The 23,694-nt window shown below is 37.1% G+C and overlaps 1 protein-coding gene across 1 annotated transcript in view; it reads right to left on the bottom strand.

The window, feature by feature from the left end:
* The window catches only part of CUNH9orf135 (chromosome unknown C9orf135 homolog), a 65,965-nt gene extending 43,491 nt beyond the window's left edge, over positions 1-22,474 (bottom strand). Inside the window, exons 1-2 of the mRNA XM_006918483.2 lie at positions 22,326-22,474; positions 1,040-1,148 (exon numbers count right to left, since the gene is read on the bottom strand). Of these exons, the coding sequence (XP_006918545.1) occupies positions 1,040-1,148; positions 22,326-22,474 (258 nt within the window). The remainder of the gene's footprint in view (positions 1-1,039; positions 1,149-22,325) is intronic.
* Between the last annotated feature and the right edge of the window lie 1,220 nt (positions 22,475-23,694).

The raw sequence follows: 23,694 nt of genomic DNA, 5'->3' as shown, positions 1-23,694 counted from the left end.
TATAAGTTTTTTGGTTCCATATCCAGGCAGTTGTATCTTTATAATAAACCCCTGTTTTTCAGAGTACCTTTATTTATTTCTGACTATTGCAACTATAAGAGGAAGAAAGGAAATGGCCCAGGCCCTACTAAACTAATTTATTCCCATCACCCTGGAGAATGGAGCCTCTCCTAGATCCATTTCTAGTATAGAATTGTGGATCTTTCTAGGACTGCCCTATTTCAAAGTAGCTCAGTCTTTGGGGGCAGAATGTGATACAAACCCAGTCTTCTCAACACATTCATATATGCCTTTGTCAAATTATCAGTTCCTCAGGTCCCAAGGCCATCCTGTAAGGCTGAAGTGAGTCTTCAACTAGTCCCAAAGCTCTTAGCAAATTAGGACATAATTTGGAGGTCTTTGGAGAGTTGAATTCCTACCTCCTCCTGATTGGGAAGAAAACTAAATAGCCAAGTGGATCCAAGCATAGGAATTTGAATTATGCAATCAATATTCTTTTTGTAACTGGGTCATCCAAATGTTATGACGTTATTAATAGCATATTTTAATTACTCACAATTCTACCATCTTAAGACAAGTACAAAAGACTTGAAATCAAAGACCTGTTCACTCTTCCATTCCCAAGCTGTATGATTTTAAGTTGCTTAACCTCTAGGAGTTTCTACCCATCTATAAAGTAGAGATAATAATACCTACTTCACAGGGTTATTGTGAAGGTTAAAAGAGACATCTAGCAAGATGCTGCAGCTGCAGCAACAGCATCCTAACAATAGTAATAATTTCTTGAGCACTTGCTATGAGCCAGGCACTGAGTTAAGCACTTTACTTGCTTTATCTCATTTAATTTTCCTGATGACTGTATGAAGTGCGTACATTGTACAGGTAAGGTTGCTGAAGCCCACAATGCCTAAGTCCTCTGCTTAGCAAAGTAGCTAAGAGCTAAGAGGCGTGGCACTGACAAAGTGCTCCTCCCTTTTACCTTTTCATTTTCACAAGGAAGAAGATTCCAGACTTAAAGAAATTAGTAGCAACTACTTACTGGGGGTTCATCAGTTCCAAGTCTCCGATATGTTGAATAACACAGTTTTTTTACTTTCTCAGGACTCCCTATGTCATAATCTTTCGGATAAGCTTCTCTGTCACGGTGCCTTAAGAAAAAATTAAGAAATTGTTAAGAGATAAAGCTGATTTATCATGTATTGCTTTTAATTTTTTTGATTACAATGATGTTTTACTATATTCGTGACATTATTTTAATAATAAATTTACTGAATTTGTGACATATAACATATTTCCATCTCTTTTTGAGTAATGCTGAGACTACTTCCGAAAAACAACCTGGCACATGTGGTAAAACTAATAATAGCACAAAAACAAACCAAACACAGCAATTATTCAATGATTCCAATGAAGTGAATCTTATTTAATAATGATTAGTTACCGAAAGTAAATTCTAAAATAAGACATGGTAATATCTTAGAAAGGCAACTTGCCGCTTATAAATTTTTTTCTATCATGAATTTTAATTATATTTTTTTTCGAAATGAGAGAAAGCAGCAGTATTTGTTCATATGAATTTATAACATGTGTTCTTGCTTCTAAAGAGGGTCTAAAGAAAATTGACAATTAACATAAGCTGGGGGAAAAAAAAAAACCCAGTTCTTAAAACATGTAGATGGAAGAGAAAAAAATATTCCAAACATCTTGACTAAAAGACTGGTTAGAATAATAATAAAAGTGGCATTTGGGGATAGGGAAGGGAAAAGGAGGTGAAGTAGCCTGCGACAGAAGTAGTTATTTTTCATAAAGCTTTCTTGGGTGAGAAAAAGGAAGCAGAACCCAAGCACCCCTAAGAACGGGCCTTGCTATTAAGGCATATGGGGCTAAGATTGTGTAAGGGACACTGAGATACCCAAGAATCCATCTATCCATCTGTCCCTTCATGTGTATTTTTAAGTACCTACTGTATGCCAGGCATTTTGCTAGGTGCAAGGGATGCAATGGAGAGCAAGCCTAATGCTGTCCCTACCTTCAGTTGTTCACAGTGTGACAAGAGACACAATTAAACAAGAAAAATATACAACATGCTGGGTGTGGTCACAGGGTTCTGGAAGCAGAACAACATCCATTCACCTGGATGGGGCACCCATCGTCCAAGTTAGGTGGCTCTTTAGGACCTGACCCTTCACTACCTCATCTTGGCCTCTGCGCTGCATTCAGATTACACCCTTGCCTCCCCACCTCTGAGCATGGGAGCGGAGTTCTGCATACAACAAAGCAGCTAGGGAGCCGAGGGTGGAGTGGCAGAGTTCCAGCACTTGAGCCCTCTTGCCTTCCTCACATCACAGCACTAAATTTCAAAACACTAAAAACCAGCCTCTTTTGAGACTCTGACAGGAAGCTCTCATTTAAGTCCTTAGCGGGGATATTGAACAATATCAAGAACCCGAAGTGTTAGAGTGAATAAGGCCATAGGTTTGAGTCATTGCTAAGCCAGGTGCTAGCTATGTGACCTTAGGCAAGTTATTTAACCTTTCTGTGCTTCCATTTTCACATGTGTAAAATAAGAAATATATAAGAATTAAAATGAAAAAAATAGAGGCAGAAGGTTCTTCAAGTACTGTAAAGCACCATAAACATCTACGTATACTGAATACTAATTGGGCTTCAAAAAATTCTGGTATACAAGAATTAAAACAATTTTTCCATTATTTAACTTAATTTTTTCCAAGCTCTCATTTTCCAGGTAGAAAAACCTTAACCTTGGTCAATTCTGGACTCCTTCCAGCTGTGAAGGGTTTGTGTGGTGCCGCAACGACAAGAATCTATCGTTGTCGTCTTTCCGTGGCGGCATCCCAGGAAACATCTTCATTCCCTTATGGTTTTCCATTGTGGTTTTCCCATTGTGAACCTATGCAGATCTCTGCTATTCTCTCCTGGTCCTGCCGCACAGATGCTTGTGTAGATTGGCACTGCGCCACAAGGGTGCCACTCTCTAGCCCACCAAAAATCTTCTTGTGTCCTACAAGAAGGCAAATAGCCCAGGGTTCCTGAAAACCCAGATGCTGTCCCTGGGCTCTTTGCCAGGCCCATCAAGCAGATGTGTGTTTCATATCCTCACCATACCAGAATTGGGGGACACACAAGAGCCCTGCCCTTCAACAGCTCCACAGACATTACCCAGAAAATAGAGGGCTAGGCAGTGATAGGTACCACCTACTCTAGAATTTCCACAGTCTTTATTCAAATTTGGGATCCTGGTCAAATCCACATATTCTCAACTTTTCTGGCCTCCTCCATCTTCAGTCCATGAACTCTTCTCCTACTGTGGTAGCCCTGCTCTTCATCTATTCTTCCAAATCTATGGTGTCATCCTAAGGTCCAAACTTTTGAATCCCAAAGCCAAGAATATGGCTTCTGTTGCCTGCTAGGTAATTCTTTCCTGAGGCAATAAAATCAGAATATCTCCTTAAGAGCATAGCAATGAAGAACACCAGTTAACATTTCAATGTGTTATCCCCAGGGCGCACCTCTTTATTGGGCACTATAGGCACAGAGCCCAGGGCTCGTGATATTCTAATGGGCTGGGAGAGTATTTTAATTATTTTTAAATCAGAAAAAGAATATAATTTATCTAGGATTGTATTCCTCTTTATACCAACACAATCATATACTGTCGTTTTTAACCTTTTTTTTTCAATGGAGGGAGGGGCCCATAAAGGCAAAGATAATTAGTATCCATGAGAGTCAGATCGCAGCTCTGACTACCCCACCATGCATTTTAAGTTGTATTATAACCAGATTATTACAAAGGATACAGATATGTCTTTTTTTCTTATAGCAATCTCAGATAGCAGCCAAAAGCCCAACATTGAAAACTATAATGAAATGAATCTATAATGAAAATGTTTCTTTGGAGGACTGAGCTAATGTAACCGCCATTCCCTAAAGCCTGCAGGCCACCCGCAAATGATGTGCCCGCAGTCTGCAGGCTATGAGAGATACCCAGCTGAAGATCTGCCCCAACATCTAAGAGGCTACCAGCCTAGCATATATAAACATACATGTTTAAAGTTTCTTAAATATATGTAGTAATATATAACATGAAATATACAAATTTTACTATATACTAAATAATTTTTATATTTTGTATTTTTAAATATAACATATTTACCATATGCTACATGTATATTTATTGCATATAAAAATATAGTAAAAATGAGTAGGGTACCATAAAGGACATGGTGACCTAATTAATTTCCTGATTTTATATCAGGTGAACATCGTGCCTCAATTTCCCCAAGATGAACTGAAAATCATATACCGAGGAAACAAACAAATCAATGGATTGAGAGGCTCAAGTGAAAAGTGACATATACATGCAAAATATTAGTGTGTAATAATATTATGTCTGTCTACAAATGCTTTATTTGGGTATTTTTAATACTTTGTCAATACCAATGAACTTCAAAACATCTTTGTGAGATAAAAGTAATCAAGGTATAATAAATACATACTTTATATAGCCTTGTTCTCCTCACTACCTACATTTATTTACAGTCACCATACAACTTGCTATGATGTCATTTATTGCAATACAAATTTTTATGAGGAAAAAATGAATATAATAAAATAAAATTTACAATGTCTCTGGAAAAGTAACTTTCAAACTTTTTGATCACAGCCCCACCTTACCCACACTTACTCAACCTAAGAAACTGCCAGTGTAACAATCCGCCACTCCCAGATGCAACAACTAAAAATGTCTGTTGTTGTACCTGGGTGGAATGGGTGGGTTGTTACCGGCATCTAGTAGGTAAAGGCAAGTGATACTGCTAACACCCTACAGTGCACAGGACAGCCCCTACAACAAAGAAATATTGAACCTAACATGTCAATAGTGTTAAAGTTGAGAAAGCTCTAGAGAACGGTTGCATACCAGACTCTTAGGTCAATGGTTCCCAAACCTGAGTGTTTCATGTAGCAGCAAAACTTTCCCTCAAAATTTGTAGAACCAACATAAAATTGCCAACTTTTTATCTTGACAGAAACGTTAAAAATAAAATAACCATCTATCGCCTTTAAGAAAAAGACTTCTAACACCAGAGATAAGTAAAAACAATCTGAGTCCCATAAAAGAAATAAATTTAGCTATACAAAAAATTTGCTACATTGTCTTTACAGCTTGTACATCACTTTGGATTAGTAAAATGGTCATTGTTGACCAGCACTGGTCTAATCTACAGACTGGCTTCTGCAGATATTAATTTGCCCAGACGTGAATTTGACAGGAACTGGTCAGCAGTCAGTTCAAGGCCAAAGTAGCTTGAATATGACTGAATGAAGAGCTGTGTCTTTGATGCCAGGCATTCAAGTACAGGCTGACATTCTTGCTGGAAGGAGGGCTCACAGGGCTTCCTGCCAGCAGGGCTAGAATCTTTCTTAAAAAACAGCCTTGCTTCTGCTGAGAACCTTGCTCTATCAAGCCCAAAGCTGAATGCTTGGGCTCTATTTTCACATTAGAAATCTTTATGAAAGACATCGTAACTTATAACAGATGAAATTTGCTTTCGCTACTGTGTAAATAATAGTATAAATTGGAATAGAATTAGGAATAGGGAAAGGGCTGATTGAATGGGATCGGAGCCGCCAACAGTATAAAAAAGGAGCTTGGAATTCTGACCCTGTTGCCAAAAATGCCACTTAGATTGATGTAAAGAGGATCAAGGTCAATAGAATCTAGTAGGGCAAAGACAGTTTGAGTGGGTTATATTCTGGACCAATGCCCAACACATTCAGTTGACATAAAACTTCCTGCCACCAACTTTACAATCACCTCAACCCTCTAGATTGTGTTCTTCCTATCTCTTCAGGCCTAACATATTCCTAAGTCATGTCTTGTCAAGTGGACCTTCTGGGTCTATTTCTGGGGTCTTTTGGAAGCTTGAGTTTCCTACCGTAAGAGTTGAATGATTCCACATCTAATCAGATCTGTAAGTCCCCTTTAAATAAATACATACAAGTCCTCACGTGAGGTGCAGGGCTGAACAACCATGAGTCCATAGCATACTCAGGCAGGGATCTTCAGCTTCCCTGAGGCTGCCCCAGCAGTCAGTGGAGGACAGGGTGGGGTTAGGCCATAGGATACTTCTCAAAGGAAAGGGCCCCAAGTTACACTCTAAGGTTCTTGTGGCCCCATGTCTATGTAAGGGAGGCAAAGTGAGAGGTTGCAAAGAAACCAATATCTTTATTACTGCTCGTGTTTCACATTGTTTTATAACTATCCATTAATAAATCTGCCTTCTCATTAGCTAAGAGCTTCTTAGACACAGGGCTTATTTTCTATTCATCTTTGTGATCTCAATGCCTAGCATAGTCTAACACATTATAAATGCTTATTAAATCTTAAATGATTGATTGATTGAATGAATGTTCTTACGGTTTGTTACTGTCATCTTAATCTAAATGCTGAGAGCAACAGCTTTCAAACGTGTTCATAAAAATAACGAGTATCCCTGCTCACTCTGCAAAAGCACACAATAAAGAGGGAGTGATTATGCATATAGAGATGCTAGTCCTTTGCAGCAAAAACTTGTCTCAGGAGGAATTATAAATCTACTTGCTGAATGAGAAAACTGTCAACATACATATGCATAACATTGATTGCAAAGGGGTTTGAATCTGAGCAATATCTGACATGAGAACAATGAAAATCCAAGCTGAATTCTAGCTTCTGGTTTCTTGACAAGAGATACATTTTCTTTGTGAATTTCAAAGATGTTAAAAAAATGTTTAGTTAAGACTCCAGATGGCAGAATACATTAATTTTAAATTTTAGAATTATTAATTTATTTCACAACTACTCTTTCAGCCATTATACTCTCTGATGTAAATCTAACCCGAATGAGAACAGAAAGATACATTTTCTATTAGGTTTTATAATTATCCATCTAGGACTTTAAAGAAAATTACCCTCAAGAATCAGCTATATTTCCTGATACATTAGAGCACAAAACCAATAAAATCAAACACTGCAAAGAAATGTCTGGCAATCTTCTTTAAAGATTTCATAGACGATTGATTTACATGCTAAGGTAGTGTTATCTGGTGGTATAGTCATCAAACTGACAAATGAAGACTTTTAGATGAACTTGCAGAATCATAAGGAAAATCTTATGTCCTTGGGAGATACTGCGACATTTCCGAGTTATGAAGACAGATTTTGTTTTCAGTGTTTCTCATGGTGTATATGTTTTGTGCATCTATAACTATGAAATCACAGAATGTGAAGCCTAAACTGCACTCAAAAGAAAAACCATTAGATGGAGGCAGATAAATCAAGTCATTTTCTTCTCTCAACATATATTGAGTGGCATGTAAATAAGTCTCATCATTATTATGAATTTTCTTCACACACACACACACACACACACAGAATCATCAAAAACAGAAGGCTCTGTAGAGAATATTGGGAAACCAAAGGAATTCTGCTGTTGGAGTCTATCCCTATCTTAACAGTTTAAACATTAAATAAATGTTCAGTCTGATTAACTGCCAAACACATGACTATGAAATCAACTGAAGAGACATATGTTAAATAGGGTGATACTATAATTAATTATCCCACACTTTTAGAGGGAAATGAGGTACTAAGTGTACTTGCGGTGGTGAAAACTTGGACTGTTCTTGTCAAACGAGAATCAAAACTTTCTTATTCTATCTTCGGACAACTGGATCTCAATTATCTTCAAATCCTAGGATACTTCTTAGGGTTTCTTTGATTCCCCCCTCTCCAGAAACAGCTTATACTGACTGGTCAAAGAAACTCTATGTGATGGAAGAGTTGGACCAAAGAGATTCAACATTTTTAAAAATTTTATTAAATGTTTTGGGATGATATTGGTTAATAAGAGTATATAAGTTTCAAGTGCATAATTCTATAATACATCATTTATATATTGCATTATGTGTTCACTCCCAAAGTCAAGTCTCCTATTGCCACCATATGTTTGACCCCTTTTACCCTCTTTTACCTCCCCCCTTCCCCTCTGGTAACCACCATACTATTGCTTGTGTTTATCAGTTTTTTTGTTGTTTTGTTTGTTTTGTTTGTTTGTTGCTTTCTGTTTTATATGCCACATATGAGTGAAATCATATGGTCTTATTCTTTTCCACATGACTTATTTCACTAGGAAGATATGACACATGTGTACAATGGAATACTACTTCAGCCATAAGAAAAGATAAAATATTGCCTTTTGCAATAACATGAATGGATCTTGAGAGTCAGAATTTTTTAAGTGTATTATATATTAGTAATTATTGTAGTCTCAAGAATACCTTGACAGTATATCTGGCATGAGTGACATGAAGACCAGTTTGCCCCGCTCCAAAACAAAAAGCAAACACCTGATTACCTGTGTAAGCTCCTATCTCTATAGCCTTAATATTACTGGCTTAAATAATTTGAATGAATTACTCTAGAATAACAATGAAAGATTATATTGCATGAGTTTAAGGCTCATTTCAATGCACACTTCCGGAAGTGCAGGAGCAACTGCATATTAAGTAAATAATACAAACTTCTTTGTTTTCAAAGCTAATCATTTCATTCACATTAGAAACAAATGAACAAGCCTTTCTTCATGAATAGAATCTAGAGTTAAAACACACTTCCATTACAAACATAGCTACACTGTTGCAGGAAGTTATACTCGACAGATGCTCAGACAACTTTGTCAGAGGAAGGAAAATTTATTAGCCAGCGGAGCACCTGAGGCTTACCAGTACCAGAGCACAAGCTCACCTTGGTTAAATTTCTTACAGTTTACATACCTTTGTAGTGTCCATGCAAGAGACATGTGATTCCTTTGTCTGAGGTTTTAAGTGCACCTTGTGACTCAGGATGGGGAGGGGAAGCTTCAGGTGGGGGGCTGCAAGGGGGAAGGAATTTCCAGACCACTGGTCTTATCTATTTACAGGTCGTCTGTCTTGTAGATATTGCAAGAGTTTCCAGAAGGCCATTTAGAGATTTATAGGATGTGGTTAATCTACAACTGGCTTAGTTGGTCATTTCTGCAAGCCCTTCCCTTTGCATTTTTCAGATGACTCCTCTCTTCTCTTAACACAAATAAGTATTTTTCCCTTTTCTTCCTAGAAATCACTCAAAAGAAGCAAAGGAAATGGAAAAAATAGTAAGAAAACAATTTTTGGTAAAATCAGAAGTTATAATCTCCAGATTACATCATGTGCAAGGGCTACCACAAGCAGCTAAGATCCTCTCTAAGACAACTAGAAGAAATGGAGATAAGAGGTATTAGCAGGAAATCTCAATAATGAGATTGCCAGAGGTGGGAACTCTCACAATACCAACCAAACTACATTTCTGTGATTATGCAGATAAACTCTTTCACAGAACACAATGGAAAATGCTAGATAAAAAAATATATATGTATTTTAATTCCAACACATTAAAAGTATTTAAGAGCAGAAAATCCAGTGGAAATTTCTAGGCCAGTTTTGGATGAAAGCCTGTAAACAGTGGGATAAGTAGCACCCCCAAATACCAAATCTGCTGATGCTCTCAGGGTGTTTGCCGACATTGTACAAGGGCAATGGCTTCAGGGCTAGAGAAACAAAAGTCTAGTCCTAGAGCCGACATGGGAGGGAGTTTCACAAGAAAGTCTTTCATAGATCATATACATTGTGCTCCCCAATACTATTTCTCCTTCTTTCCTGGGAATGCAAGAGGTTAAAATTCCCAGATCCCATGCAGTTAGTGGGGCCTTTTGCCTAATTCTGGCCAATAAAATAAATATGAGCAGAAACGATACTGTGCTCTTTCTGGGCTAAGACAGTGAAAGCTCCTGTACAATTCTTAACTCTTTCTTCCCCTACCAGAGCAATTGACTTTCTGGATGATTGAGCCTCAGTTGGCCTGTATCCCAGAGCAGCAGTCCCCAACCTTTTTGGCACCAAGGATCCATGCTCCTATGAGAATCTAATGCCTGATGATCTGAGGTGGAGCAGTGATGCTAGCGCTGGGGAGCGGCTGCGAATACAGATGAAGCTTCACCTGCCACTCATCTCCTGCTGTGTGGCCCGGTTTCTAACAGGCCATGGACCTGTATGGGGACCCCTGTCCAGAGCATCTCTGTGGAGTCATGCCCACCCACCACTAAAAACCTATAGCAGACTTTGTGTGAGCAGGAAATAAACCTTTATGTATTAAGCCACTGAGAATTTTTAGAGCTATTTGTTATTAAGCCTAGCCTACTCTAACATAAAAATTAGTACTGGAAATGGGGTTGGTGCTATCTTAATAAAATCTAAAATATATGGCATTGGTGAAAGGCCAGGCAGAACAGGAAATTGGAAACTGATTTCACAGGCTGGAAAGACCAAACATTTGATAGCCATAGTAGGTGAAGAGTCAAATCATGTACCTAGCGAAAAATGGAAAGAGTTGGAAAACAGTTCTGTGTGTGAATTGCTATTGACAACTGATTTTGCCAAAGTATTTTAAAAAGGGAGAGAGAGAGAGATAAATTCAGAAACTGGCTGGTTGACAAGATAAAGGGAAATGAGAGAATCCAGAAATTTGGATCCTTGAAATTTTAGAAGAGCCAACAAACTTTAGGTCTCATACAGTAAGAGAGAAAACTGAGAAAGACTTTTTTGAGCAGAGTTCCATTAAAGCTCATGCTTACAGCAAGGTTCATCCTATTGCCAGAGCTTCCCAGTGAATCAAGTTACATTAGAGCAGATATCAGCTTAAGGAGTAGGCCAAATGGAAATTCCCAGGGTTTCTGATTTCTGTACTTATAACAGTCTCAAAGTGACATTTAAAATGTTATGAGCAGAAAAAGTAAAGAAATACAACAAGTCTGAGAAGTTTGTGTAGAAAGAATTGAGAGTGAGGTTACTAGCAGTTGGAATTAATTGGATTCAAACAAATAAGAAACTAAGTTTTAAGAGCCATCCTTCCAAAAGAACCAGGAGTTTGCATTTTAAAATCCTTTATCTGTTCCACATTTAAAATATCTTTTGGCCCCCTAACTTCTGCAAACAGAAAATGAACTGAGAAAGCCATACAACCCACAGGAGGGTATATTCTATAACACCCTTTGCAGGTGTGGTCAAGGAGAATAATAGAAAAGATCACATGGACAGAGCCAAGAGCCACAGAGAGAAACAGGAAGGAAAGAGAAGCCACTGCCAGACCGCAGAATAAGGATCTAGTCAAAGAACATTCCTGTCAGCAGTGTAGGGTTCCCTAACAAAGTTTGCCTGACAGAATTTAAGAATGTCTATGGACAAATGACAGTCCTGTCACCTCCATCCTTCCTCTTTCTAAGCAAGAGTACTTGCTGAAGTTATCTTGTCCCTGCCCCATCATTGTATATTGTTGCTTTATAGGTTTTTGAACAAAGGAGAGGCCACAGCTAGATTTAGTAGAGAGACCATACGGCATAACATGTGGAGATTTTGGACTGTTGACCTGTGACTGGATGGAATCTGGGTCATATTCCTTAATTAACTGGGCGAACATAGTCTGCATGTGGGAAGAGTGAGACCAAAATCTGGTGACCTGCCTAAAGGATACATCTTCAAGTGCACATGGAACTTGCATAGAAATTAAGAAAAAATATTTCGATCTGTTTAAAAGATATAAATAGCAATGCAATAATCCATAATATTCATAATAATCCAGAAATCCATACACATTTTTAAAGAAATCTGTCTTCATTCTAGAAATATTTAAATACTTTATCAAACAACTCTTAAATTAAAGATCAATATAAACTTAAATTGCTGAATTTCTCAAAAATTCCAATAAATAGAAATGCCACTTATAAGAATCCTTAAGAGTATAGATAAAGCAGTACTTAGAGAAAAATTTAAATCTTCTAAGTACTTATGTCAATAAAATGAAACAATAAATAAATAAAATATCTAATTCAAAAACAGAAAAAGAATAAGCAAGCCAAAAGAAATCAGAATGATAGAATGATACAAGATAAAAGCAAAATAAAATGAATTAGAAGACAGAACAAATGAGTGAGTAAACAAAAGAGGTAAACCCCTATCTGAAAAATCAAGAAAAAAGGGCAGAGATAAAAAAAAAAAGAAAAGTAGAGAGATATAATATCCATACAAAGGAATATTATCAGGCAATTAAAATAAATGAAGTACTCATACATACTACGATATGGATGAACATTATATTATGCCAGCCACATAGGATCACATGTTATCATATATTACACAATTTCACCCATATGAAATGTCTAGTATAGCCAAATCTACAGAGACAGAAAGTAGATTAGTGGTTGTTTAGGGCTCAACGACTGGGGGAATTTGGGGGCAATAGCTAAAAGAAACAGCACTTCTTTTGGGGTTAATGAAAATGTCCTAAAATCAATTGTGTTGATGGGTGTATAACTCTACTAAAAGCCAATACACTTTAAAAGGGTGATTTGTATGACATGTGAACTGTATAATAATAAAGTTGTTAAAAATAGGATATAACCACTCACTATGCTGTACAATTGAAACCGGTATATTATTGTATGCCAACTATAATTGAAAAAAAAAACTCATTGAATTATGTAATGTAAATACAAGCAACTAATTGTCTATTATATTTCAATGAAGCCCCCCACCAAAAGGATATAACCATCAAAATAGAAGAAAAAATTTTTAAATAATGAGACTACTTTCCCTAACTCTATGCAAATATATTTGGAATGCTACAAGACTTGCGAACTTTCTAAGAAACAAGTTACCAAAATTGTCCCCAGTAGAAACAAAAGTCTAAACAGACAACTTCCAAAGAAAAAATGGAGGAAGTTGTCAAAGAAAAAAGAGTTACCCCCCTCAAAATAATACTAGGCCCAGATGGTTTTATTGAGGGAGGAAATATCTTACTTGTGCCTGAACGTCTAGCAGGACATTTGGCGTGCCATGACCTGCTCACTTGTCAGGGGTACACAAGCATGGGTACCCATAGTGGATCACATTACATTCACTACACTAACTTTAACATAAGTGTAAACTAACTGGAGGTATAGCGTTTCTAAATGATTTTTATTTATTATAGGATTGTTTAAAATACAAAAAAAATCCAATAAAAATCATACCATCTATCTAGACTAAATTTTTCTAATAATTCCCATAATATACATAACGCCATTTATTTATGGCAAAGAATTTAATCTCCTTTTATAGAGAGTGTTAGGAAGAATATTTTGAAATTATAATGTATGAATGACTTATCAAAAATGCCCACACATATTTTCAAACATTCTGGGGAAAAGGATAGTAAAGCTCTCAGTTAAAAACTAATACGACACCTTTATTCTTAATATGAATCCTAGGAGCTAAGACAACCTCCTCTAGAAAACTTTGCCTGGTCCAACAGACCTAAGTGTGTCTCTTGAATGTTCTCGGAGCTCCCTACTTACCCTAATCCTAGCACATATCATAGTGCATAGTGATTGTCCTGTTAGCTTTCCTCACTTCTGTCTCACTGTAATCGTGACCCCCTAGGGCAGGGAGGATGTCTTGCTCACTGTCAAATCCGAGACCCAGCAATGATTCAATAATTTCTTTATAACAAATACTATTCAGAAAAGAGTTCTTTCTTTACCACAAAGTTATTAAAATTGATTTTATATTGTATTTTATTTTATTCTTTTGTAAAAGCTCAATTAATATTTCTGGCTTCTGGCTGAGCATCTGTGTTCTTCCAAGTGTTTAAAAACTTGTGACAAGTCATTCATATATTTTAATTTCAAAACACTCTTCCTAACACTTTCTATAAAAGGAGACTAAATTCTTTGCAACAAATAAATAACATTATATTAATTATTCCATTGATTAAACCTGGAACAATCTGATTGGGAATCTAACATCTTAAAAAAGAAACAATTTTTCTGCCAATTAATTTTTTTGTTAATGCATCAAAACTCAGTTAAATCAAAATAAAATACACTGTGTGACTAATAACAATTAAAATGAATTTGTATTTCAAGTAGAATAAAGCAAATAGTAATAAAAAATTAGTGTCTATCGAAAAACAGTAACATAATATTCAAATTTATTCAGAACTGACTTTTCTGAAGCATCACAAAGATCTGTTCATCTAATCTCTACACAAGATTTCTGTTTCCTGCTCATTACATCTAAGGCCAATTTTTAAAAAACTGAATTGGGTTGATATTTGTTTGGGGCATGGGTGGTAGGGGTGGGTGGAATGTAGTTTGAAGTCAAAATAACAGCAAAGGTAGAAAATCCTCAATATATTAATGGGTTATATTCTAAACTTTTGCTATAAAATTGAGTCTTTGAAATTTGGAATTCATTCTCCGCTGTAGTAGCAATCTAGTTCTATAGTAGATATTGTAGATATCTATAGGCTAAGATGGAATATAGTAGATATGTATGGGATTGCCAACCTAGCTCTTCTTTCTCCTGGATTGATCCACCTTGTCCTATAACTATTGGAGAGCTACTGTATTTCTATCTAACCTTGCCCAGTCAGATGAGCCCAAGCAGATATCTGGCCCAAGAATGGATATCTGACCTGGAATTTTTGGATTCAGAACTGAAAATACCTTAAAACCAACCTTTCTTTGTGGGATAAAGATGTCAGGTATAAATTCCAGAACTGCAGCAGCCATTTTCCCATAGTTTTCAATGATAAGATGAAGCAAACACACAGAGGAGAAAGCAAAAATGAAGCATGATCTGGGTGCATTTGCATTCCTTGCTCAAGCTATTCCTAAGGTCGAGCTGCACCCCTGCTCTCTTATCTGGTAATCAGCCATTTATGAAAATCATGAGCTAATTTAATCTCTTGCTTTTCTTAGGCTATTGCAAGCTGAATATGTAGCTTGCAACCAAAAGACTGACCAGCACACACAGAAAATGGTAGCACTAGGGTGACTTCCCATGCCAACTCAGAAAAATTTATCTAACAATACTAGTTCTGGTGCTATTAAAAATCTGAAGTCTGAGTATCCTGGTATTCATAGGCTAAACTTCTTCTTATCAAAATGTCACTAAGCCCCATCTTCTTACATCCCACTACAAACCTCACACCCTTAACTAGGAAGGGATCATCAGTGTGGTAAGATAGGGAAAGCTTGATGCAAAAGTACTTGTGATGTCTGTGAAGGAAAAAATACAGGAGAATTACAATGAGGAGGGGGCTTTAGTGGCTCCTGTGGTCCTGGTAAGAAATGGTCCCAAGTGTAGGGGTTTGGTTCAGGCAGAGGTACTTGTATACAGAAATAATCTTTCCTAATCCAAGTGCACCCACATGCAGAAGTACCTGTCCTGGAATACTCTGCCTTACAAGGGTTCACCTTGCAAGCAAAATTGTTTTATTTTGGCCAATGCCAGTTAATTTGAGCAAAACCTCACACAAACGTCAAAGTACAGCAATTCTGTAATCATACATATTCAAAATAATAATTTGAATGGAACTTTATAAAAGAAAATAGCATTGAAAGAAAAATGTAGTCGGGGGCAAAAGAATGCAGAATCTCTTGGATTTCATCTTGAAAAACAAAAAATAAGGCATGTCTTCTCCAAAACTACTACATTCAAAAGCATTTGTGGGTATGTGCGTATGTTGAGGAATAAGAACGTAGGACTAGATTAAAAATAACCGTGGCGTAGGATCTACCATTATAGAACACAGACAGAATGAAAGGGTGGTTAAACCAAATGAATGTGAATAGCAACATCCTTTTTATCCAACATAAACTAGCAATTAAAAAGATATTTTAAAAAGACTCACAATAAACCGTGAAGAATGACTCAGACTCTGAAAGAGATGAAGTATTGTGTCTAAATTCTGATCATTTAGAGAATGTTTGCTTCAAGGGAAAGATATAGAAAATGATATTAATTTTTTAAAGTAACTTTATTCTTATTATGAAAATAATACATGTTCATTGTGGAAAATGTAAAAGTGGCAAAGAGAAAAAAGAAAAGGACAGATAATCTATAAATCTACCATTCAGCAGTAAATATTTTGCATTAATGGTGAATAACCTTTCAGTCTCTTTTCAATGCATATAGACATATTTTTTAACAAAAGAATGTTACACACTGCCTTTTTTTGCTCACTTATAGCGAGGTTATCTTTTAAATCTTAATCTTTGTACTGTTTTGCTTAACTCTTTAAAATAACATTTGCTCTGATAAACCAGAGGCATCCACATTTGCCTTGGGAAGATTTAGGACGGTTGTGCTGGGAATATGAAGAAAAATAACGTGTTGCTGATTAACTTCTAACAACATGGACTTTTCCCATGTTGGCCTGGGGAAGGACAAGCCTGACATGGGGATCTGTAGTGTCAGCAAGAGCCAAAGTGGAACTGAGTCCATAAGCAGAGATATCAGGTCCTCAACAAACCAAGTGGATTAGTTACAAATTCATCAGCGGAGGGCACACAAGTTGAATAAAGGATGAGGTGAGGAAGAACAAGGCCCTACACATAGATCCGAAGCCTTCACTCTCTCACCATCAAAGTATCACATAACTTCAGTTCCTCATACATAAACAGATGCTACTGGGGGAAGTAGAGCATGGAGGAGGAAAGAGAAAAAGTGGGCACTGTTCTGAAAGAGACTATTTCAATCTAATTCGAAGAGTCAGAGATATCCTTTAATTGGCATGTTTGAATTTTTCTCTAGTGACCAATAGTTGAAAAGCCATAAGGATCAGTTTTAGAAAATAAATTTTATATATGCATCTCAGTTGTATGGAAATTTCTATTCTACTACCCACTAGATAGTGAATATATTTCCATGTCTTTGGTCTACTATTACATTATCTTAAATTGTCACATGATATTATAATTTAGATTTTTTTAAAGTATGAGTTAAGAAAAAAAGTTCTCTTTAAAGAGTAAATATCATTTGTCCCTATATTAACTCAAAATCTCCTTAGTACTTGTCAATCCTTCGTAAGTCATGCATTACAACTAGGAAGAGAACAGCTTAGCTCTCATTTGAAATTCTTTACCATTCTAATTGCAAGTCTAATGCATTATACCTCTCTAAGTTCACTTATACAGGAGTGACCAAGCATGTTTTGATGTCATTCTATTGCATGAGGATTATGGCTGTGAGAATCAACTCTGGTTTTATTATGGATAATAAAATGTTAATGCTATCCTGTAGTCTTTTACCTCAGCACCTTTTTAAAGTGTAAAATAGAGGGCCCCAGTCTGCATTACCTTTTAGGTTTCTGTGTGTGTTCTTTCTATTCCCTCATTTGTTCATTTCTTTGATCATTGAGCATCCACTCTGTTCTTACCCCTTGTTTTGAGGCTTGCTCTTCTCACTTCTCATTATTGACCAAAAAAAAAGCCCCTTTAAAGTCTCTTCTGTCCCTGCTGCAGGTTCTATGTTGTGTACATGGAAACCACATTACCAAACTTATAAATAAGAGTTAATAAGTTTTTGATTAAGAGCCTGAGTTATTAAAGGTAGAAGGATGGAAGGGGAAATCTTTACAGGTTTTAATCAAGAGGCAGGCTACAGCATGTGGTTACTAAAGGGCTTTCTTGGTTTTTTTTGTTTGTTTGTTTTGTTTTGCCTTTTTAGCCTGTTTTTTTTAGTATGTTTTGGAGATGTGAAGAGATGGGATTGCTGGCTAAAGAAGATCTATATTACTCTAGCTTTGTCCTTAGTGATGTGAAGAACTCTAAATGCTTCCAAGTTAGGCCTCAAAAAAGTTGCTGATTAAATACAGGAAGAATGGATACAGCAAATTAGAAGTCATCTCTATTTCCTATTTAAGTACACTAATAATGTCTTGGTACCTTGAAACGGGGTTCTCCTGTGAATGTGGAATACCTTAAATACATATGAACAACCTGTTCAAACAACACAATAGGGTGTAAGTCTGAAGGGTGTCACCAAAAGCTCTTTATTTCTCCTGCCCAAATGATTTTCTATAAAAATCTTTAAAACTGTGACATTCCCTACCCCACAAATATCACATTTTATTTTGCTCCCCTTTTCCTCTTTCTCTTTTTGTTTTCTTCCTATTATGTGGTGGGGTAGGAAGAGTGTAAAATGCCCAGGCTCTTTAATTTAGGGCTTAGGCAGAAGAGAAAAGGAATTAAAATTTACAAATACATAAAATTAACCTGAGCCCTTAAAACTCTGTTATCATGGAGACCAGAGCACAAACTATCTTCATGAAGATTCAAGTGGATTTTATATTTCGCTTTAAGTTATTATCACTTATTACTGGATGTTGACTTGGCCAGGGAAGGGATGAGTAAAAGTAAGTAAGTAAGTAAGTAAGTATAAGTAAGTAAGTAAGTAAGTAAGTAAATAAGTAATAAAATATAAGAACTAGCCTCCTACCAGATAATTTATTAATTAGGGTTAGGGTTATGATTAGGATTAGGGGTAAGGTTTTAGGGTTAGAGTTAGGGTTAAGGGCAAATATAGTTGTTCTGGTTCTTAGTATTCCATTATTCCAGCAAGTGAAAAGATATCCCAAGAGAAAAATTTCCCTCAACTCAAATTTCTGATGTAATCACTTGATGATATAGCTTCATAAATGCTATAGAAATGAATAAAGAAAGATAATCTCTATAAAAGGCCTCTCTCACTCAGAAGCATAAAGGTGTGATGCAGGTGATATGGTTCTTTATCCATCACTGTAGCTACAAGGAAGCTATGGATCTTAGGCAATGTCTTATTTCAGTAATGGACCAGAGATATCTCTAACAACCGTTCTGGGTATATTATTCTATCATGTTTGCTATAAACAACTGTTTTAAATATGTCTAGTAAAGTCAAACAGATTTGCATTTCATGCCATGTAAACAGAAACACAGGAATCCTCCAAATGTTTAAACTATATAAGCAGAGGTAAGTCAGAATTTCTCCTGGTCACCAATTCTTTTTTCAAACCCATAGGTATAGTCACTTAATTGAGCAAATATTCAATTAATAGGCCACCCAAATGGTGTAGTAGAGATAGCAGGTGTTCATCAATTAAAGAAAAAGTCACTAGTAAAAGATTAAAATTTAATTAAAGTTTTAATATGTAATACAGTAAGTCAACAGAAGCAAACAATTATGACCAGAATGCATAAAAAACAAAATAGGCAATGACATTATTCATTTGAAAGTTTATACAATTTGAACTTTATGCAGTTTTTTTTAAGACATATCTTGGTGAGTGGTTGTATATGAAAGTAAAACAAGAATGCCAGCAGCATAGCCAGCTCAGACAAATACAAACGTTTCTCACATTTTACAATTGATTCCCATTATTCGAGAGTATGGTCTATAAAATTGTCATAAACAATTAACACATATTGAACCGTTGCTCCTAGAAGAAATATAGGATTAGGTTCCTGTGAGCCTCTGAACACATTTTCATCAACCAATGAATACATAACCTTGTTTTATGTGTGTTTATATTTAAAGACACCTTATTTAACATATTGTTGAATCATTAACTTTGAACTCACAGCTAACAGCTGTGTAACTCATGCCTGAATGAAGCTTAGGTAACACAAATTTTCTCTACATCACAGCCTTCTTGCACTTAAGAATACTAGACAGCACTTCACTACTACGTTTTAGGGCCATTTTTACAATGCAATCACCAGCAAAAAGCACAAAAATGCAAAAAAAAAAAAAAAAGCAGCACTAATAGACTTTGAAAATAATACTTGTTCACAGTATGAGCACTGAAATGAAGACAGCATGTATAACTGTCTGACCTCAACTAGAAATGTGTTTGCCTTTCTGCACATGTCCGTAAATGAAGTGCTGCAAGTATTGATTTGGGTTTACAAATAAATTTTAGCAAGTAGACGAATTTGCAAATACACAACCCACAAATAATGAGAATCAACTGTATTTGCCATCTATAGAGAACTACTTTTATTTCCTTTTGATGCTGCTTCTTACTATTCAATTGTACTTGCCTGTTCTCTTTTCCTATGAAGCTCCTTTTCTTCTTTTTAAATCCTTCTCAGGAAATCACACACACACACACACACACACACACACACCTCCCCTTCCCATTCCCTTTGCCTCTTATACTCATCTCTATTTTGCACAAACCAGATTATTGACATTCTCCTTTACTAGCCTAGGAAATTCCTTGAAGTCAATAACCATGTTCTATATACATATATAACCATTATTATGATTACTCTGTGTCAGGCTGTGTGTTAAAAGGTGTTTCACATACAATACCTTGTTTAATCTTATAATAATCCTCTTGTCCCCATTTTACAGTTTCAAAAACAGAGGCCCAGATCAGTCATGTCACTTGCCATACACAAGCTGCAGAGCTGGTGTTCAAACCTAGAGCCCAAGCTTTTAACCATTAAGTTATCCTAAAGAAATAGTATTAGGTACCACATATTATTGACTGCTTATTATGTGCCAGGCATGGTGCTAAATGGTGAGATAATTTACACAAATTATTTCATTGAATCCCCTTTATCCCTCTCTGTGTCTCCAACACATAGTAAAGTGTGTGACACACAAAAGTTAGTTGGATTAAACTTATTTCTTCCTGCTCCCAAATCTTCTTTCTAAAACCAAGCATGAGAACTTTCTACATTTCCAGCAGCGGCCAGAATGACTTTCAGTGTTACACCGCCCTTCTCTCCAACCAAGTTCCTCACCTCCTTCTAATTTACGTTCTTCTGTGGTTTTGCTATTGATGTCGGCAATGCTCACAAGGCAACTTTCAAAGCAATGGAGAAAAGAACAGAAGCATGATCCACTTGAAAAAGATCTTTCTCTTTAACAATAATTTCTAGTAGTAATTTATATTATGACATGAATCCTTATGGAGTAACAGAATCATGGAAGAGCTAAGTGTTTTGCTTGAGAGCCCATGAGGCAAGTCTTATATGAGGCTAAAGGATTTTCTATTTCCCAATATAGCTTTGGATTTCAAATCTATATAATCTCTCATGCTGAATTCAAAATAGTCAGTTTTAGGGATGAGAAGAAAAGTAAGGGAGTAGGCTAGTGGGAAAGTAGGCTGTAGAAAGTTTACAAGAAACTGTAGAGCTCACATAAATAAATGGGATTAAGGAGGCCTTAACCTTAGGGATAGAGTCAAAATCGTTCATCATCTTTCAATGACAAAAGATTAAAGTCCACAAGATTTGAGATGTCTTCTCGTTTCTCTCTTTCTGTCCTCTTCCCCAGAATACTCTAAATACTCCAAAAGTAACTATTGTCAACAGCATAGCTAGCAAAATTGACCCAAAGGACAGAATACTAATTGCCCTAAAAGTTCCCATTTTTCTCCCAGTTATATGTCATGGTTTTGATATTAGTTAGTGCAATATTTAATAAAACAAGAGAATCTCTAAGTGAATTCCAAGTCCAAGGTTTAAAGCAGAGGAAGTAAAGCAAATGCCTTAGGGCCCAGGTAAGAACGTGTAGGAGTTAAGTTACCAGAGAGAACTCTCATCTTGAGTAGCCAATGCTCAGCTCCAGCACATTCGTAATTGCCAGGAGGAATAAAATCCTCTATTGACAGGCCTTCCAACTTTTCAACAAAAGACATAATCCTTGATTTTTATGCGTGATCTTCTGATTTTATATGTGAGCAATTAATTTAAAAGGAAAAATAAAATGAAAACACAGTGCATGCCAAAAACTGTTGGCCTTACCCAGTGAGAAACACCAGTTTGCAATCTTTGACCAGAAAGTCCTAGTAGCCTAAGGGGTGTTTAGAGACTTCTTTCAAATTATTCAGTGTGCCTCACTGAACTCAAGAAAAGGCAGCCTTGGAGGCCATCCTCTGAAAAACACACCCTCCTGCTGTGGCCTAGGTCTCCTAATGGACCCTGTCTTTTATGAGTACTTATCCCAGAAATGTGATTTCCAGGCTCTGAAAACACCCTCCAGAATATCCTGCGTGTGGGTGATCTATGACCTCTGGTGGCTAGGAAGCTGGCTGCAGCAGATCTCAGTTCTGGGGAGCTACTCTTGAGGGGCTCTCCTGTGCCCTCCCCATTTCTCCAACTTGCACTTCTACCCTCTCCATCTCTCTTTTGAAGATGTTTCCCTTTCTTTTCTCCCTCTCCTCTGCTCTCCCAGTTCTTTCTCGTTTTTCTTTTTCACCTCTTCCTTCTTTCCCCTATTTCTCTGCTCCTTTCCTCTATTCTCATTCTTCTTCTGTCTATTCTCTCCTCGCCACCCCGTCCTCTCTCTGTTACTCTCCTTTCCCATCTTCCCTTTTTCTCCCCTTCTCCCCCTCCCAGCAAAGGGAAACGGGGAAATTTGGAGAACTTACTCACCAGGAATACACCAACACCGGCTTCGAGTATATCTTGTGATGGGAGCGGAGGGTCAGAGAGCCCTTGCGCTCCAGCAAATCCGTAGGTCCGAGCTCATACTGGTATTGCGTACTGCTGCACAAATCCTGGCTGGAGCCGTCCATGGCCATCCTCGAGGTACAGACCTCAGAGGATTTCCCTCTTCACCTGTTCAGCTCAGCGCCGACGTCTACCAAGACTCGGCGTCTCTCATCTCCTAAGCAACCTGGGGCGGGGTCAATGGAGGGGCGGATCCCTCAAACCTAATAACCTTGGTTTCCTAGACAGTGCTGCTGCTGATTCGAAGGAAACTGCATTTCCCAGAATGCAATGCAGGGAGCGTTCAGACTTCGTAGCAGGAGGGAGAGATATCTGCATCTTGGGACCTGTAGTTTCGCCCGCCCACCGGCCTAATGCCTGGAGCCGCTGGGCGCAGAGTTGAGGGGTAGTCGCTGGTCAGTTAAGGGCAATGAGACCTGAGCCGGGAGAGGAGTCTGTTCCCGCTACCCTTGCTAAGGTTCTTACCATCCATTATCTGCTGCCACCACACCTTCTGCTTACAAGTTTGACTAAAACGGAGCAAGAGAACACCCATCAAATCCTAAGTTATCTCATTTCTATCTATATAGCTTTTCTAAGAAGAAAGAGGAGGAGCGGAATCATTCTGCAAATCAGCTAAAAAGCCTGAGGATGAAAAGGTCTGGCTGCTTCTAGTTTCAGCTGCTATTTCAACCTTTCTGAGCACGAGTTTCTGCCTCTGAAAAACCAAGGAGAGAGTGGGACTGGGGGCGGAAGGTGGGGAGTGGAAACAAGAATCTGAAGTCGCTTCACATGGGTACAGTTTAGGGCTCCAGGACATTCAGCTCCTTAAGACTTGCCAAGTTCTTATCATTTAAATATTTGATATTTTGTGACAACACAAATTCATCACATTTTTGTGTTGTGAGTCATGTGTGGACTCACATGGATTTCAAAAAGATTATCTATAGCATTGCCTTCAATAAATCATTGGACAGCTGTCTTATAGAAGAAAAATGCTTATTTCATTTTTGACTTTCCAAGAATTCTCCCTAACCTCAGCTGAACACCTTAAGGGCATTGATGGACTTAATCATGGCAATTCCTCTTACTTGGTAAAGAGCTTTTAGTACGTGGCATCATTTCAGAGTGTTGAATGAGCGAAAAATGAATATTATGTGAGATTATTTTAGATTTATCTGGGTTCCATAACTTCCATAGGTATCATCTTACTTTAGGAAGACCACGTGTACACAAAAATTCAAATTTAAAAACAGATTAAGATATATTTCACATTACAAATAGATTTTCTAGTTTGCAAAAGATTTATTAT

The sequence above is a fragment of the Pteropus alecto genome, unplaced genomic scaffold (assembly GCF_000325575.1).
Source record: "Pteropus alecto unplaced genomic scaffold, ASM32557v1 scaffold95, whole genome shotgun sequence".
NCBI classification, from domain to species: domain Eukaryota; kingdom Metazoa; phylum Chordata; class Mammalia; order Chiroptera; family Pteropodidae; genus Pteropus; species Pteropus alecto.
The sequence above is the reverse complement of the archived record's forward strand: the minus strand, read 5'-3'. Positions and strand labels throughout refer to the sequence as shown.